The 18849-nt window shown below is 43.3% G+C and overlaps 1 protein-coding gene across 1 annotated transcript; it reads left to right on the forward strand.

Annotated features, from left to right (window-relative positions):
* Positions 1-6329: 6329 nt before the first annotated feature.
* Positions 6330-16655, forward strand: nfkbie (nuclear factor of kappa light polypeptide gene enhancer in B-cells inhibitor, epsilon). Its single transcript, XM_014144009.2, has 6 exons — positions 6330-7106; positions 9648-9750; positions 11303-11513; positions 13711-13799; positions 14570-14818; positions 15155-16655. The coding sequence occupies exons 1-6, from the start codon at positions 6763-6765 to the stop codon at positions 15221-15223; spliced, it is 1065 nt and encodes a 354-aa protein (XP_013999484.1). The 5' UTR covers positions 6330-6762; the 3' UTR covers positions 15224-16655.
* Positions 16656-18849: the final 2194 nt, after the last annotated feature.

The following is an 18849-nucleotide window of genomic DNA, read 5'->3' on the forward strand; positions in this document are numbered from 1 at the left end:
CCGGCCGCCCAACAACCTGCCCACTTGACCCTATCCCCTCCTCTCTTCTCCAGACCATTTCCGGAGACCTTCTCCCCTACCTCACCTCGCTCATCAACTCATCCTTGACCGCTGGCTACGTCCCTTCCGTCTTCAAGAGAGCGAGAGTTGCACCCCTTCTGAAAAAACCTACACTTTGATACCGTGAACCATCAGATCCTCCTCTCCACCCTCTCCGAGCTGGGCATCTCCGGCGCGGCCCACGCTTGGATTGCGTCCTACCTGACAGGTCGCTCCTACCAGGTGGCGTGGCGAGAATCTGTCTCCGCACCACGTGCTCTCACCACTGGTGTCCCCCAGGGCTCTGTTCTAGGCCCACTCCTATTCTCGCTATACACCAAGACACTTGGCTCTGTCATATCCTCACATGGTCTCTCATATCATTGCTATGCAGATGACACACAATTAATCTTCTCCTTTCCCCCTTCTGACAACCAGGTGGCGAATCGCATCTCTGCATGTCTGGCAGACATATCAGTGTGGATGACGGATCACCACCTCAAGCTGAACCTCGGCAAGACGGAGCTGCTCTTCCTCCCGGGGAAGGACTGCCCGTTCCATGATCTCGCCATCACGGTTGACAACTCCCTTGTGTCCTCCTCCCAGAGTGCTAAGAGCCTCGGCGTGACCCTGGACAACACCCTGTCGTTCTCCACTAACATCAAGGCGGTGACCCGATCCTGTAGGTTCATGCTCTACAACATTCGCAGAGTACAACCCTGCCTCACACAGGAAGCGGCGCATGTCCTAATCCAGGCACTTGTCATCTCCCGTCTGGATTACTGCAACTCGTTGTTGGCTGGGCTCCCTGCCTGTGCCATTAAACCCCTCCAACTCATCCAGAACGCCGCAGCCCGTCTGGTGTTCAACCTTCCCAAGTTCTCTCACGTCACCCCGCTCCTCCGCTCTCTCCACTGGCTTCCAGTCGAAGCTCGCATCCGCTACAAGACCATGGTGCTTGCCTACGGAGCTGTGAGGGGAACGGCACCTCCGTACCTTCAGGCTCTGATCAGGCCCTACACTCAAACAAGGGCACTGCGTTCATCCACCTCTGGCCTGCTCGCCTCCCTACCTCTGAGGAAGCACAGTTCCCGCTCAGCCCAGTCAAAACTGTTCGCTGCTCTGGCACCCCAATGGTGGAACAAGCTCCCTCACGACGCCAGGACAGCGGAGTCAATCACCACCTTCCGGAGACACCTGAAACCCCACCTCTTTAAGGAATACCTAGGATCGGATAAAGTAATCCTTCTAACCCCCCCCTTAAAAGATTTAGATGCACTATTGTAAAGTGGTTGTTCCACGGGATATTATAAGGTGAATGCACCAATTTGTAAGTCGCTCTGGATAAGAGCGTCTGCTAAATGACTTAAATGTAATGTAAATGTAGATGGCACAGTGATTACGTGAGCATGATATAATCAATGTACAGTTGAAGTCGGAAGTTTACATACACCTTAGCCAAATACATTTAAACTCAGTTTTTCACAATTCCTGACATTTAATCCTAGTCAAAATTCCCTGTCTTTGGTCAGGTGGGATCACCACTTTATTTTAAGAATGTGAAATGTCAGAATAATAGTAGAGAGAATGATTTATTTCAGCTTTTATTTATTTCATCATTCCCGGTGGGTCAGAAGTTTACATACACTCACTTAGTATTTGGTAGCATTGCCTTTAAATTGTTTAACTTCAGGTAGCTTTCCACAAGCTTCCCACAATAAGTTGGGTGAATTTTGGTCTATTCCTCCTGACAGAGCTGGTGTAACAGAGTCAGGTTTGTAGGCCTCCTTGCTCACACACGCTTTTTCTGTTCTGCCTACAAATTGTCTATGGGATTGAGGTCAGGGATTTGTGATGGCCACTCCAATATCTTGACTTTGTTGTCCTAAAGCCATTTTGCCACAACTTTGAAAGTATGCTTGGGGTCATTGTCCATTTGGAAGACCCATTTGCGACCAAGCTTTAACTTCCTGACTGATGTCTTGGGATGTTCCTTCAATATATCCACATAATTTTCCTGCCTCATGATGCCATCTATTTTGTGAAGCGTACCAGTCCCTCCTGCAGCAAAGCACCCCCACAACATGATGCTGCCACCCCTGTGCTTCACGGTTGGGATGGTGTTCTTTGGCTTGCAAGCCTCCCCGTTTATCCTCCAAATTTAACGACGGTCATTATGGCCAAACAGTTCTATTTTTGTTTCATCAGACCAGAGGAAATTTCTCCAAAAAGTACGATCTTTGTCCCCATGTGCAGTTGCAAACTGTAGTCTGTCTTTTTTATAGTAGTTTTGGAGCAGTGGCTTCTTCCTTGCTGAGCGGCCTTTCAGGTTATGTCGATATAGGACTCGTTTTACTGTGGATATTGATACTTTTTTACCTGTTTCCTCCAGCATCTTCACAAGGTCCTTTGCTGTTGTTCTGGGATTGATTAGCACTTTTCGCACCAAAGTACATTCATCTTTAGGAGACAGAACGCGTCTCCTTCCTGAGCGGTACGATGGCTGCGTGGTCCCATGGTGTTTATACTTGCGTATTATTGTTTGTACAGATGAACGTGGTTCCTTCAGGCATTTGGAAATTGCTCCCAAGGATGAACCATACTTGTGGAGGTCTACAGTTTTTTTCCTGAGGTCTTGGCTGATTTCTTTTGATTTTCCCATGATGTCATGCAAAGAGGCACTGAATTTGAAGGTAGGCCTTGAAATACATCCATAGGTACACCTTCAATTGACTCAAATTATGTCAATTAGCCTATCAGAAGCTTCTAAAGCCATGATATCATTTTCTGGAATTTTCCAAGCTGTTTAAAGTCACAGTCAACTTAGTGTATGTAAACTTCTGACCCACTGGAATTGTGATACAGTGAATTATAAGTGAAATAATCTGTCTGTAAACAATTGTTGGAAAAATTACTTGTATCATGCACGAAGTAGATGTCCTAACCGACTTGCCAAAACTATAGTTTGTTAACAAGAAATTTGTGGAGTGGTTGAAAAACTAGTTTTAATGACTCCAACCTAAGTGTATGTAAACTTTGAACTTCAACTGTATCTAATCATTCAAAAAGCATGGCCAGATATGATTGCACTTGGAACATTAATGACATTAACTGCAGGCCAAAATATGCAACAGCGGCTCTTGACAGCAAGTTGAAATGCACAGAAAATCTGATGAGTAGCTTTTCATGCTATGGGCAATACTAGGCCTTCTATAGTTAATATTATTCAAGTAATCCTCTGTAGCACTGTGTTTCTGTAATGCTGTAGTAATGCTGTAGTAATTTTGCAGTAATGCTGTAGTAATGCTGCAGTAATGGTGTAGTAATTCTGAAGCAATGTTGTACTAATGTTGTAGTAATTCTGCAGTAATGTTGTACTAATGCTGTAGTAATTCTGCAGTAATGCTGTGGTAATGCTGTAGTAATTCTGCAGTAATGCTGTAGTCAAACATCTAACATCTAATGTATTATCACCTGTACTGTAGGCTGTAAAGCGTGGTATCAACTCTCAAAGGTAAAAAGTCTGCTATAACATGGCTGATTCTGCCCCCTAATGGCCATACTGATATTAGGCTTAATTTGAAAAGGGGAAAGGGATTTACGTTCAGGTTTGACTCCTATGGAATGGTGTGGCATTTTGACAGATTTCAGCCTACTAGCCTCTGTCTACCCATTAACACATTGGTCTCTTTTGTTACCAAGAAAAGGCTACAGATGAGATGATACCTCTTTATTTAATTGTGAAACCATGAGCTGAATCAGAGAGCACCCAGAGAGGAGAAATAGCCTACAGGAGATATATTGAACACCAACTGTGAAAAATACCTTTTGGGGTTGGATTCAAAAAAGCTGACCAGTGCTCTCTGCTGGAAAATTAGGCTACAAGTCTTGCACTTCAACTCCTGCAGTTGGGTTTACAGCGATTAAGCATTAGTAGGCTTTTCTATAGGCCACTCAAATTATGTTTACAGTGAATAAGCATTAGCCTAGTAGGTTATATTGGCCACTAAAGTTGTGTTTACAGTGAGTAAGCATTAGTAGGCTATACTATAGGCCACCAGTTGTATTTCCATGTTTGTATTAGGCCTATTGTGAATGCTTAATCATACAGTGCCTTCAGAAAGTATCCATACCCCTTGACTTATCCCACATTTTGTTGTGTTACAGCCTGAATTCAAAATGGATTAAATCCATTTTTTTCCTCACCCATCTACACATACTATCCCATTATGACAAAGTGAAAGCATGTTTTTAGAAATGTTTGCAAATGTACTGAAAATGAAACACAGAAATATTTAATTTACATAAATGTGAGGATCGACGCTGGAGACGAGAAGCAGGTACAGGGAGTGAACATTTAATAAACATCGGACATTAAACAGAACAGGAACAGTGTCTGGACAGGGGAAAAATAACAACATCAATGCTGACACAGGGAACAAACTGAGGAGCAGACAAATATAGAGGGGGTAATCAACAAATTAATGTAGCCCAATATTGCGCAGCTGCACGTAATGATGGTGACAGGTGTGCGTAATGAAGGGCAGCCTGGCACCATTGAGCGCCAGAGAGGGAGAGCGGGAGCAGGCGTGATACATAAGTATTCACACCCCTGAGTCAATACATGTTAGAATCCCCTTTGGCGGTAATTTACAGCTGTGAGTCTTTCTGGGTAAGTCTCTAAGAGCTTTGCACACTTGGATTGTACAATATTTGCCCATTATTATTATCAAAATTCTTCAAGCTGTGTCAAATTGGTTGTTGGTCATTGCTAGACAACCATTTTCCGGTCTTGCCATAGATTTTCAAGTAGATTTAAGTCAAAACTGTAACTCAGCCACTCAGGAGCATTCACTTTCTTCTTGGTAAGCAACTCCAGTGTAGATTTGGCCTTGTGTTTTAAGTTATTGTCCTGCTGTTAGGAGAATTCATCTCCCAGTGTCTGATGGAAAGCAGACTGAACCAGGTTTTCTTCTAGGATTTTACCTGTGCTTAGCTCCATTCCGTTTCATTTTTATCCTGAAAAACTCCCCAGTCATTAACGATTACAAGCATACCAGTAACATGATGCAGCCACCACTATGCTTGAAAATATGGACAGTGGTAGTCAGTAATGTGTTGTATTGTATTTGCCCCAAACATAAGACTGTATTCAGGACAAAAAGTTAATTGCTTTGCCACATTTTTTTTCAGTATTACTTTAGTGCCTTGTTGCAAACATGATGCATGGATATCATAAGGTGAATGCACCAATTTGTAAATCGCTCTGGATAAGAGTGTCTGCTAAATGACGTAAATGTAAAAAAAATGTAAATGGAATATTTTTATTCTGTACAAGCTTCCTTCTTTTCACTCAGTCAATTAGATTAGTATTGTGGAGTAACTACAATGTTGTTGATCCATCCTCAGTTTTCTCCTATCACAGCCATTAAACTCTGTACCTGTTTTATAGTCACCATTGGTCTCATGGGGAAATCCCTGAGCAGTTTCCTTCCTCCAACTGAGTTAGGAAGGAAGCCTGTATCTTTGTAGTGACTAGCTGTATTGATGCACCACCCAAAGAGTAATGAATAACTTCACCATGCTCAAAAGGATATTCAATATCTGCATCTTTTGTTTTTACCCATCTGCCTTCTTAGCAAGGCATTGGAAAACCTCCCTGGTCTTTGTGGTTGAATCTGTTTGAAATTCATTGCTCGACTGAGGGACCTTACAGATAATTGTATATGTGGGGTAAAGAGATGAGGTAGTCATTCAAAAGTCATGTTAAACACTATTATTGCAACTTATTACGTGACTTGTTAAGCACATTTTTACTCCTTAACGCATTTAGGCGTGCCATAACAAAGGGGTTGAATACTTATTGACTTTTCATTTTTCTAAAAGCATAATTCCACTTTGACATTATGGGGTATTGTGGGTAGGCCAGTGACCAAAAAAATCTACATTTAATCCATTTTAAATTCAGGCTGTACCACAACAACATTTTGAAAAAGTCAAGGGGTGTGAATACTTTTGTGAAGGCACTGTATCTACAAAAAGTTATATGCAACATTAGAGTATAGGTCTAGGCTATGCTGTTTTAGGCCTACCATATGGCCTCTACTCACTGAAACATTGTGACACTAGTTTAGAAAGAAACACAAATGAAAGCATGGTACGGGGAGTGTAGTTCAAACCTATCCTGTAAAACCAGGGACACTCCACAGCGTTGGGGGTGGTTGTAATGTAAGTGCATAATACGCACTTCGGGGATTCCCCATCCGCATCTCCAGACAAAAACAGTCCGCCTTTTCACGTAAGCGCAGAGCGCTTCCCCTATCGCGTTTCATCGCTCACATGCTCTCAACTATGCAGGTTTACCACAGGTTATGACAGTGTCAAAGTTATTTTGAAGCCTGTTGCTGATATTAAGACTCTTATGTTTTGAAGTAAATGCCCCATTTTGCGTGTAGGGAAGTGTTTATACCATTTATGCGTTGTTGCAAGATGACCACTTATTTTCATGTAGCCTAAACTGGTGGTGTGGGGAAAGTCAACGCGCTCGATCCGATGGCATGAAACTCAACCGCTACCTTTGGTTTCAGAAAGGAACAGTGAATTCCTACTCAGGTGTGATCGAGTTTTCCTCCGAGAACTGCTCGCACCATCAAGCAACATATAGGCCTCTCGGGGATTAAACTGGTCAAGACTACCTGGAGTGACTGTGAATCGCGGGCCACCATGCAAAACGCCGAAGATGCGAAGCGGAAATTGGATTTGTTGGAGGATAACCAAATGGACTCTGGTGTTGAATCCTTCCAATCTTTAATGAAAGATGACCCCTTTATCAAAACAGATCGGGATTCGACTTCTGAACCCAGTGAAGCCAGGGATAAATTGACTATCACCAGCACAGAGGAGCGTTTGGATTCTGCTTATGGGTCATCGTCACTAAATGTTGAGAGTTTGAGTGAGATTATAGGGGGCTGCAACATTTCAAAGTCTAAAGATGACAGCGCAGAGAACACAGAATGTAGTGAACATGAAGAAAACCTTCTCACCACCATCACTGAAGATGGAGACACGTACGTTTTTTATTTACCTCTTTTTAAATAACTAATATTTTATTTTGTGTTTTTGAAAAGGTAAAACGTGTTCTTGTCATGACGACGAAGTTTTGGTGAACAACGTTTCAAGAAACACACGCATGCGTGTATGTGTGTGCAAGCCAAGGCATGGTCAACTTTGCATTTGAATTAATTACATTGGGATCCGCCCACAATTCTTGTTGACACATTTTTCAGTATAGACACAAGTATGGACAACAGTCGGCTAATTTTAGTTTAATTTGACAATATCAAATCAAATTTGTCACATGCGCCAAACCATAGGTGTAGACTACCATGAAATGTTTGTTTATGACCCCTCCCTAAAGATGCAGAGTTAAAAAGAGGATTATTAACTGGGTGGTTTGAACCCTGAATGCTGATTGGCTGACAGCTTTCATACGTATACCACGGGTATGACAAAACACTTGTTTTTACTGCTCAAATTCTGGTGTGAACAGTTTTTAATAGCAATAAGGCACCTCTGGGGTTTGTTATATATGGCCAATATACAATGGCTAAGGGCTGTGTCCAGGCACTCCGCGTTGTGTCGCGGTAAGAACAGCCCTTAGCCGCGGTATATTGGCCATATACCACACCCCCTCAGGCCTTATTGCTTAAATAGAATACACAATAATGGGGCTATGTACAGGGAGTACCACTACCTGGTCAATGTGCAGGAATACGAGGTATTTGAGGTAGATATGTACATAAACGCTGGCTAAAGTGACTAGGCATCAGAATAGATAATAATCAGAGTAAGAATAAAGAACAGAGTCGCAGCAGCGGTGTCCTTAATATCTGTATATATATTATGACTTTCCCCTGTCTAAAATACATAGCATAGGCTATATTGAGTACCAATTGGTCCATGCAAATGTCTATCAACTCAATTCTAATGCACAATATGGTGTCTGTCCTACCCCATACATTTGTGCCCAACCCAAAAACCAACTCTTTGCCCCAATCACCTAGAGACCCTTCCAGAATCAACCTGGTAGATCTTACAGAATTGGATGGGTGCTACTCTTTGGCTGTCCTCTTAGGGGTTTCATCTGGCAATGAAAGCATAGGCTAAAATTACCACTGTCAACAAACAGGTGACGTTTTCATTGATGCCGTCATGTCTGATGGAATGACTGGATGTCTGAGTGTGTTAACCACAATAACATTTTGTAGATGGATGCGTTTTCGTAGACTAGGCCTACTGCACCAAGCGAACAATCAAAACAACCACCAGTTGTAGTTGCTGTCTGGATGAATAAATAAAGGCTTGGTGAATGACCTGTAGTTTTGCCCTGCACAGCTCTTTCTTTACGTGTGTCATGTTTATCCTAATCCCAATAATCATGGCATGTGATGTCGACTAAGAGGAGAGTTTAAGTGTGGAGTGATACATACTCTCAGGCCTTTGTGTGAAAGCTGCGGATGAACTCCTGTGAGTTGCCTCGACTTGGAAAGCAGAAGTATAAAACACAGCACTGGAAATTCCCCATGATAGACAAGGCAGGGCACATGTTCACATAGTAATTATCTCCCAAGAATAGGCTGATTAATGAAACTCATAGAATTACCACAGACATGCAGACTTTTGGCCTTATCGGCCTACACTACTTTCACATCAGTTAGTTAGGTTGAAAATGAAGCTCTGGTCAAAAGTAGTGCACTTTGTAGGGAATAGTGTGTGAACAGTGTGTTTTGGAAAGCCTTGATGTAGGTTAAACAAAGCACTGTGTCTATTTCCTGCATTTGACTCTTTTGTCTGCTAGAACTTCCCCTTTAGCTTTTGGGGTGAGTGTTTCTTGGTGTTGCTGTTTTCCACTTTGACTGTATGAACCACATGTGATGACAGCGTGAATGGGGTGCAGTAAAGAACAAAATTCATTGCATTTGCATTTTAACTGTGTAGTTAAAGTTCATAGGTCTGCGGTTTGTGTATGTTAGACATCCCTTCATCAACCGATAGTTTTGTTTGTTCTTCTTCAAATAACTACGGTTCCAGTGGTGAATGATACCCAAGAAGATACATATTCGAAAAGTGCTTTGCGGAATGAAACATCCTCCTGACATGACTATTCTTTGCATAAAAGTTCCATTATTGCACAACATTCGCAACCAATGAGTGTGGCCTGCTAAGCAACCAGTTGACATTAATGCAATGCGTTACATTTCCAGGTAGGTCTGATATCATTCTAAGAATGCTCAAGCAGGTAATTCTTTCCATCAAATTATATGTTGTTCTCGTCTCCTGAGGCTGCTTACTTTTAAACGTTTAAAGGAAAGTAACTGGACGTTTTGAATGAGAAACGATTCCACTTTCCTCGGGCGGCTCACTTTCCAGTCGAATGCAACGTTTAAATGACAGTAACTCAAAACTGCTTTTGCTTGCTGTGGGGCCTAGGACGGGTTACCGCAAAAGCACTTTATGACACATTTAATGAAAAAAGGTCTTTATAAATCAATCTGATTTATTATAGAAATTTAATGAGAAATGTTGTTTTGTTTTTGTTTCCCTTCTAGAGTCCTGCATTTAGCCATCATCCATGAAGATGAACACTTTGCCAACCAATTGATACAGCTGTTTCCCAAAGATGTCTTGGACATCCAGAACAACTTGTACCAGGTACAGTAAACAAAGCAACGCTCCTCTCTTTACACCCTCAACACTGGTTATACTGGTGTACTGAAACTGACTTAACCTTCATGATACTTCCTCTTGATGATTGCAATTGCCAATGTTTATGACGACAGAGGTGATAATGTTATTTCTGCATCGTGTAATTCATGAGAAACTCTCTTCCCCTTTCTCCAGTAGTTGCATCCTCTCACAGTAAGGGTTCAGTGGGTGGATCCAGAGTTATTTCATAAGGGAGCTTAAATGAAATTGGAAACTCCCCTGCTTTCCCGCCTTTAAAAAATGAATAAAAGTGGAGGAATCTTATCTGGAATCTTCTCTCTCTCATAGATAAAAACCTTTAAGCTAGACAGGGCAGATTTAAGAGGAGGTTTGAGTGAACATGCGGGGGGGCAAGCTGACGTGGCGTTGGAGAAATCCTGATGGGTCGGAGAGGAAAGCGGAGAGAGCAGAAATGACACAGTCAGCGTTTTTTTACACCGTGACTCACACACACATAGCCTTGTTATTTCTCTGTTCTGTTAGAGTTTACCAAAAGCCACGTAAGCAGTGGTAGCCCTACTGGTTATATTAGTCATTATATTCCCCCCCTACACAGTTCAATCAGCAGTTCCACATTGAGATGCCTTAGGCCTACATTTTATTTATTTTAGTTACTTACCAATGTATTGTTGCTCATCCCCTCACTTGGTATGGCCTCCTATGGCATTAAAGAGTTCAACTATTCTATACTTAAGCTGAGTCATACACTGAGTCTACAAAACATTAGGAACACTTGCGCTTTCCATGAGATTGACTGACCAGGTGAATCGAGGGGATCCCTTATTGATGTCATCTGATATATCCACTTCAATCAGTGTAGATGAAAGGGAGGAGACAGGTTAAAGAAGGATTTTTAAGACAAGTGAGACATGGATTGTGTATGAGGGCCATTCAGAGGGTAAATAGCAAAGTGCCTTTGAATGGGGAATGGCAGTAGGTGCCAGGCGCACCGGTTTGACTGTGTCAAGAACTGCAACGCTGCTGGGTTTTTCACGCTTAACAGTTTCCCATGTGTATCAAGAATGGTCCACCACCCAAAGGACATCCAGCCAACTTGATACAACTGTGGGAAGCATTGGAGTCAACATGTGCCAGCATCCCTATGGAATGCTTTTGAGTCCATGCCCTGACGAATTGAGGCTGTTCTGAGGGCAAAAGGGGGTGCAACACAATATTAGGAAGGTGTTCCTAATGTTTTGTACACTCATTGTAGATATTAGCTACTGTACTTAACTTCAGATCCTTGATCAGCTCTTAGCAACCCTGATTGTACTAAATTCACTTTAAAGAGGGCCCATTCTGACTCCAAGTCAGATATCACACCAACCTGTAATACTAACCCATTGTTGGTTGTTTGTTTGGATTGGTATGTGGTTCCATAGAAATAGAATTACTAGAAAGGGGATCCACATCCTAGTCAATGTTCTGTAATGGGTGGACTGGCGGCCATATTGAGTGTACCCATATGAGTAATTCTATTTTTATGCGTGGTCCTTAGACGCCGCTACACCTTGCCACCTACCTGAGCCTGTCTTCGGTGGTGCGGGGCCTTGTGGAGAGCGGGGCCAGCCTGGAGCTGCAGGACCAGGAGGGCAATACGCCGCTCCATGTGGCCTGCGAGCAGGGCCAGGCCAAATGCGCCACCGAGATGACCCGGGATGTCTCCCCCAGCAAGCTGGGCTCCGTGCTGGAGACCCAGAACTGGAGAGGTGAGAGAGCAGGGCCCATATTCATTAGGCACCAAATGGTGAAAAAACTGACTGAAACAGGGAGAGCCTACCTGGACTTGCCATATAAGAAACACTAATTTTCGTTTTTCTATGTGTGCATTAATGAATACAACCCTGGGCCCACTACAGTAGGCAAACATTAAATATTACAGCTATAAATGTCAGAAATAGAGCTGTTACTTTCCTTATTCTACATGTGTGTTCTACATAATGTACAGTGCCTTCAGAAAGTATTCATACCCCTTGACTTATTCCACATTCTGTTGTGTTACAGCTTATTAAATATATATTTTTGCTAAAACATTTGCACATTTATTGAAAATGAAATGGAGAAATATCAAATTTACTTAAATATTCAATACAGAGTCAATACATGTTAGAATCACCTTTGAAAGCCATTACAGGTGTGAGTCTTCCTGGGTAAGTGTCTAAGAGCTTTGCACATGGAATGAACAACATTGTCCCATTATTCTTTTCAAAACATATATCATTGCTAGAAAACCATTTTCAAGTCTTGCCATAGATTTTCAAGCAGATTTAAGTCAAAACTGTAACTCGGCCACTCGGGAACATTCACTGTCTTCTTGGTAAGCAACTCCAGTGTAGATTTGGCCTTGTGTTTTAGGTTATTGTCCTGCTGAAAGGTGAATTAATCTCCCAGTGTCTGGTGGAAAGCAGACTGAACCAGGTTTTCCTCTGGGATGTTTTCTGTGCTTAGCTCCATTCTATTTCTTTTTTATCCTGAAAACTCCCCAGCCCTTAACGATTACAAGCATACCCATAATATGATGCAGACACCACGATGCTTGAAAATATAGAGAGTGGTACTGAATTTGCCCAAACATAACACTTTGTATTCAGGACAAAAAGTGAATTGCTTTGCCACATTTTTTAGAGTATTACTTTAGTGCTTTGTTGTGAACAGGATGCATGTTTTGAAATATTTTTAGTCTGTACAGGCTTCCTTCTTTTCACTCTGTAATTTAGGTTAGTATTGTGGAGTAACTACAGCCATTAAACTCTGTAACTGTTTTAAAGTCACCATTGGCCTCATGGTGAAATCCCTGAGCGGTTTCCTTCCTCTCCGGCAACTGAGTTAGGAAGGACGCAGTCACTTTGTAATGACTGCGTGTATTGATACACCATCCAAAGTGTCATTTATAACTTCACCATGCTCAAAGGAATATTCAATGTCTGCTTTTTTTATTTTTACCCATCTACCAATAGGTGCCCTTCTTTGCAAAGCTGTTGCCACCTTGCATGCTGTTTGCCTACTGAATAGGGCCCAGGATGATCAGCTGTTGCCACCTTGCACGCTGTGTGCCTACTGAACAGAGCCCAGGATGATCAGCTGTTGCCACCTTGCACGCTGTGTGCCTACTGAACAGAGCCCAGGATGATCAGCTGTTGCCACCTTGCATGCTGTGTGCCTACTGAACAGAGCCCAGGATGATCAGCTGTTGCCACCTTGCATGCTGTGTGCCTACTGAACAGGGCCCAGGATGATCAGCTGTTGCCACCTTGCATGCTGTGTGCCTACTGAACAGAGCCCAGGATGATCAGCTGTTGCCAACTTGCACGCTGTGTGCCTACTGAACAGGGCCCAGGATGATCAGCTGTTGCCACCTTGCACGCTGTGTGCCTACTGAACAGAGCCCAGGATGATCAGCTGTTGCCACCCTGCACGCTGTGTGCCTACTGAACAGGACCCTGGATGATCAGCTGTTGCCACCTTGCACGCTGTGTGAGAGGCTATAACGATACCATGATGTGATGTCTCTTTATTTAGTGCCACTTCCTGTTGTTGTGTTGGCGTCTACAGTATGTCGGCATCTGTGCGAGCTTGTTCTTGCCTCGTGCTTTGTGTTTTATTGCGACATTGCTCTGTGCGAGACAAGACTGTGGTTTAAATGATTTGTTGTTGCTGTCAAGCTGGTATTCGATGTTCCCGGCTTAGTAGATTTTGGAGATGGAAATCATGTTTATGGTTGTAAACAATTGTATATTTTGTTTGATATGTAGCTTATGTATGTTATTGTGTGTCACGTGGTATGACCTTACTGATGCTTGTTTGATACTAGCTATAACATGTAGTCAAAATAATCTAATCCCTCATTCAGAAAGGTGATTTTTGAAAGGTGATATTTTTTTTAAAGGAATGTGTCTTTGTTTTCAGGTCTCACCTGTCTCCACTTAGCCACTGTGAACAGACAGCATTGTCTGATGAAGCTACTGATGAAGAAAGGGGCAGACCTCAACATCCAGGTTTGTCCAATGACTTCCCCAGGTGTACTCCCTTACAATAACCTTGTATTACTCAGGTACTGCATTTCATTGTGCTGCAATACTGTAGTTAGTACTTCATAACATTGTGTCTTTCCTAAATCCTCTTTATTTGTAGTAGGGCAGATATACATTTACCTCGACTTAGATGATCAAGCTACACCTTTGAGGACTGTCTTTAAAGGAATGTATCATGTCACGATATGAGCAAATGTGATATATTAATGAACACATGGTATTTAAAAATATATATATTTAGAGGTACAGCCTTTCTCCTTCAAGCTATGTCCTTTACTACTTTACTGTACTGATAGTGATACGGCCTAAGCTCAGTGGATTCTGATGGATTCATGTAATTAGAGTTGGGTCGTGATGAGGCTGGCTGGGAACCAGGGGGTTTTCTGGAGATGCTTGACGTGTCAGAGAATAGGCCCAGGCCAGCAAGTCTGAGTCACATATGGATGGATATAGAACTCAACACAACATAGCAGACTGACCTTACCTACCCCAGATATATTTCTGGGGGAAATAAGCTTGCTATACAGTAGATATAATTTGCCTAATTTTATGTGTTCAAGACATTGGCACATTTTCAGTTTTAGAATGAATAAGAAACTGGATTGAGGAGGACAGTTCCTTACTAAGATTGTTTGGTCCTTTGCTCCCCCTGGTGGCCTTTCCCTCACCCTATCCTTTTTTGAAGAGAAATTGTATTTACCGATACCCTTGCCTGTCTTCTCTCTGTCCCCCAGGAAGGTACAAGTGGTAAGACAGCTCTCCATCTGGCCGTGGAGCTCCATGACGTGATCTCTGTGACTCTGCTTCTGAACAAGGGAGCTGACATGGATGCTGCGATGTTTAACGGCTGCACGTCACTTCACCTGGCGGTGGGCCGGCAGGACGCAGCCATCGCCAACCTGCTCTGCCAATCTGGGGCCGACAAGATGTTGAGGAACATGGAGGATGAGACGGCACTGGATCTAGCCAACGGCAATGATGATGTGAGTTATACAGGAAGGGTCAGTTTCCCACACACAAATTAATCCTTGTACTGGAATAAAAAAGATTCTCCATTGAACATGCTTTTTTTAGTCCAGGACTATAGCTATAAACTTAATCTGTGTCTGGGAAATCAGCTCAAAGTGCATTTGGCGTTTGACTCGAAGTCCGGTGATATTCACTGAGAATGCTAGAAATACATATTTGTGAGGATTTGCGGGGAAATTGTAACATCCCCAGTTTATTTATTGTTATGAAAGAGACTGACTGGACTGTTGTCTGGATCAGAGGTATAAAATATGTGAAATATAAACCCCCATCATATGGCTTCCTTTCAGATCCTTGCCCTTTTCCCTTTTGATGACATTCAAATCCAGGGCAGGTCAGTGGTTGGAGGGCCATTCTGAGTGTACTCTCACCACCTGAATATACTCTACAGCTGGAGACATTTTGAATCTTGAACATCTTGAGCATCATCGGAAAACTGTAGCTTTACTTCAATCATGTTTGTTATTGTGTGATGGTTTACTTTCATTTATATTGCGTGTACACTGAGTGAACAAAACATTAGGAACACCTGCTGATATAGACTGACCAGGTGAATCCAGGTGAAAGCTATGATCCCTTATTGTTAAATCTACTTCAATCACTGTAGATGAAGGGGAGGAGACTGGTTAAATAAGGATTTTTAAGTCTTGAGATCATTGAGACATGGATTATGTGTGTACCATTCAGAGGGTGAATGGGCAAGACAAAATATTTAAGTGACTTTGATTGAGGTATAGTAGTAGGGGCCAGGCGCACCAGTTTGTGTGTGTCAAGAACTGCATACTCTGCTGGGTTTTTCACGCTCAACAGTTTCCCGTGTGTATCAAAAATGGCCCACCACCCAAAGGACATCCAGACAACTTGACACAACTGTGGGAAGCATTGGAGTCAACATGGGCCAGAATCCCTGTGGAACACTTTCGACACCTTGTAGAGTCCATGCCCTGATGAATTAAGGCAGTTCTGAGTTCAAAGGGGAGGGGCGGGGGGTGCAACTCAATGTTAGGAAGGTGTTCCTAATGTTTTGTACATCATGACTATAGACTATATGGGCTGAATACTAACCTGCAATCTGCATGCCTTTTGTGTTAATCATGCATTGAAGTCAATGTAAGATTGAGTTGTGCATGAAAAGTCAAAGTTAGAATTCGTCCCTCTGCATGAGCAATTCACATTGAAAAGAAGCTTTTTCTCCACTAGCAAAAGGTACAAAGGGGAAAATGTATATCTACTGAATTAGTTCTATACCCGTTTTCAAATACTAGGAGCAGTTAAATCTCACTTGGAAACTTGGAAAAGTTTTCCTTCTGTTTCTACATTCATTTACTATCAAAAAAAGATGAGTATGAGTTGGAAGAATTCAAATGTTTAATTTCCCTATAAAATACAGGGAATCTACCTCTATCAAATGTGTATACTAACTGATTAAGAAAATGCATTGCTGTCATGCTGTAAGTGAAAATAGTTTAAGCTCTCAGAATGGAACTTTACATTTTTTAAAACTTTAGTCACTGTAAATCTGTTATCATAAAGAGGTTCTTTATCTATTATCATAACTTAATATCTTTCATTGTATATTTCATTTATTGGTTTATACTTTGAATGTATTGCCATGCCAGTATCTTTGTTGGTAAGACACATTTTATCGTAATAGATGTATTTTCAATACAGTTATATTTTCCCTGTTTAACCATCTTCCTTCTCTCTGATCAATTAGCTTTGATCTTTGAGCATTCTCTTAACAGTTCCAAAGTCTTATATTTTGTAATAAACAGAATATAATCAACACCATTTCACTTTTTTCTTGTCATTCCTAAACATATGTTCAGAACTTCTGTTCATTTTAATTTTTAATTTTTTTTATTTCACCTTTATTCAACCAGGTAAGCCAGTTGAGAACAAGTTCTCATTTACAACTGCGACCTGGCAAAGATAAAGCAAAGCAGTGCAACACAAACAACACAGAGTTACACATGGGATAAACAAACGTACAGTCAATAACACAATAGAAAAATCTATATACAGTGTGTGCAAATGTAGTAAGATTAGGGAGGTAAGGCAATAAATAGGCCATAGTGGCGAAATAAGTAAAATTTTTGCAAATAACACTGGAGTGATAGATGTGCAGAAGATGAATGTGCAAGTAGAGATACTAGGTTGCAAAGGAAAAATTTAAAAAAACTATATGGGGATGAGGTAGTTGGGTGGGCTATTTACAGATGGGCTATGTACAGGTGCTTATTATGGGGAGCGACGGATCAAGCAAGCAACTTGTTATGCGGAGATACGCACTGTGTCGCCCATATGTGTGCACAGTCCGGTGCGGGCTCCGCAGCGTTACCAGGCGAGAGTTAGCTGGCAGCCAGGGAGAAGTGCGCCGGCGCAGCGCATCTGGCCACCAGTGCATCTCCTCGGTCCAGTTTACCCTGTTCCTACTCCTCGCACTAGCCCTGAGGTGCGTGTCACTGGTCTGGCGCCCCCAAAGCCAGCCCCACGCATCAGGCCTCTAGTGCACCTGCCCAGTCCAGTACGTCCTGTTCCTGCTTCGTGCACTCACCCTCCAGTGCGCCTCCATAACCCGGTACAGCCAGTGCCTGCTGTGAGCACTCAGCCTCCAGCGACGCTCTCCAGTCTGCAGCCTTCAGCGACGCTCTCCAGTCTGCAGCCTCCAGCGACGCTCTCCAGTCTGCAGCCTCCAGCGACGCTCTCCAGTCTGGAGCCTCCAGCGACGCTCTCCAGCCCTGAGCCTCCAGCGACGCTCCTCAGCCCTGAGTCTCCAGCGACGCTCCCTAGCCCGGAGTCTCCAGCGAAGCTCTCCAGCCCTGAGCCTCCAGCGACGCTCCCCAGCCCGGAGTCTCCAGCGACGCTCCTCAGCCCGGAGTCTCCAGCGACGCTCCTCAGCCCGGAGTCTCCAGCGACGCTCCTCAGCCCGGAGTCTCCAGCGACGCTCCTCAGCCCGGAGTCTCCAGCGACGCTCCTCAGCCCGGAGGCTCCAGCGACGCTCATCAGCCCGGAGGCTCCAGCGACGCTCATCAGCCAGGAGGCTCCAGCGACGCTCCCCAGCCTGGGGGGGGGTGTAGTACAGGGACCGTTGTTGACGGTGGCCACCCTCCCTTCCATCCCTTTAAGTTTGGGGTTATCTTTCCCTCGATCCTGACTAGTCTCCCAGTCCCTGCTGCTCAAAAACATCCCCACAGCATGGTTCTGTCACCACCGTGCTTCACCATAGGGATGGTGCCAGGTTTCCTCCAGACGTGACGCTTAGCATTTAGGCCAAAGTGTTCAATCTTGGATTCATCAGAACAGAGAATCTTGTTTCTCATGGTCGGAGAGTCTTTAGGTGCCTTTTGGCAAACTCCAAGTGGGCTGTCATGTGCCTTTTACTGAGGAGTGGCTTCCGTCTGGTCACTCTACCATAAAGGCCTGTTGGTGGAGTGCTGCAGAGATGGTTGTCCTTCTGGAATGTTCTCCAGAGGAACTCTGGAGCTCTGTCAGAGTGACCATTGGGTTCTTGGTCACCTCCCTGACCAAGGCCCTTCGCCCCCGATTGCTTAGTTTGGCCTGGCGGACAGCCCTAGGAAGGGTCTTGGTGGTTCCAAATTTCTTTCATTTAAGAATGATGTAGGTTTCTTGGGACCTTCAATGCTGCAGCAATTTTTTGCTATCCTTCCCCAGACCTGTGCCTCGACACAATCCTGTCTCGGAGCTCTAAGGACAATTCCTTCGACCTCATGGCTTGGCTTTTGCTCTGACATGCACTGTCAACTTGGGGACCTTGTATAGACAGGTGTGAGCCTTTCCAAATCATGTCCAATCAATTGAATTTACCACAGGTTGACTCCAATCAAGTTGTAGAAACATCTCAAGGATGATCAATGGAGACAGGATACACCTGAGCTCAATTTCGAGTCTCATAGTAAAGGGTCTGAATAATAATGTAAATAAGGTATTTCTGTTTTTGATTTTTTTTTTTATACATTTCCAA

This window comes from Salmo salar, chromosome ssa15, assembly GCF_905237065.1.
Source record: "Salmo salar chromosome ssa15, Ssal_v3.1, whole genome shotgun sequence".
NCBI classification, from domain to species: Eukaryota; Metazoa; Chordata; class Actinopteri; order Salmoniformes; family Salmonidae; genus Salmo; species Salmo salar.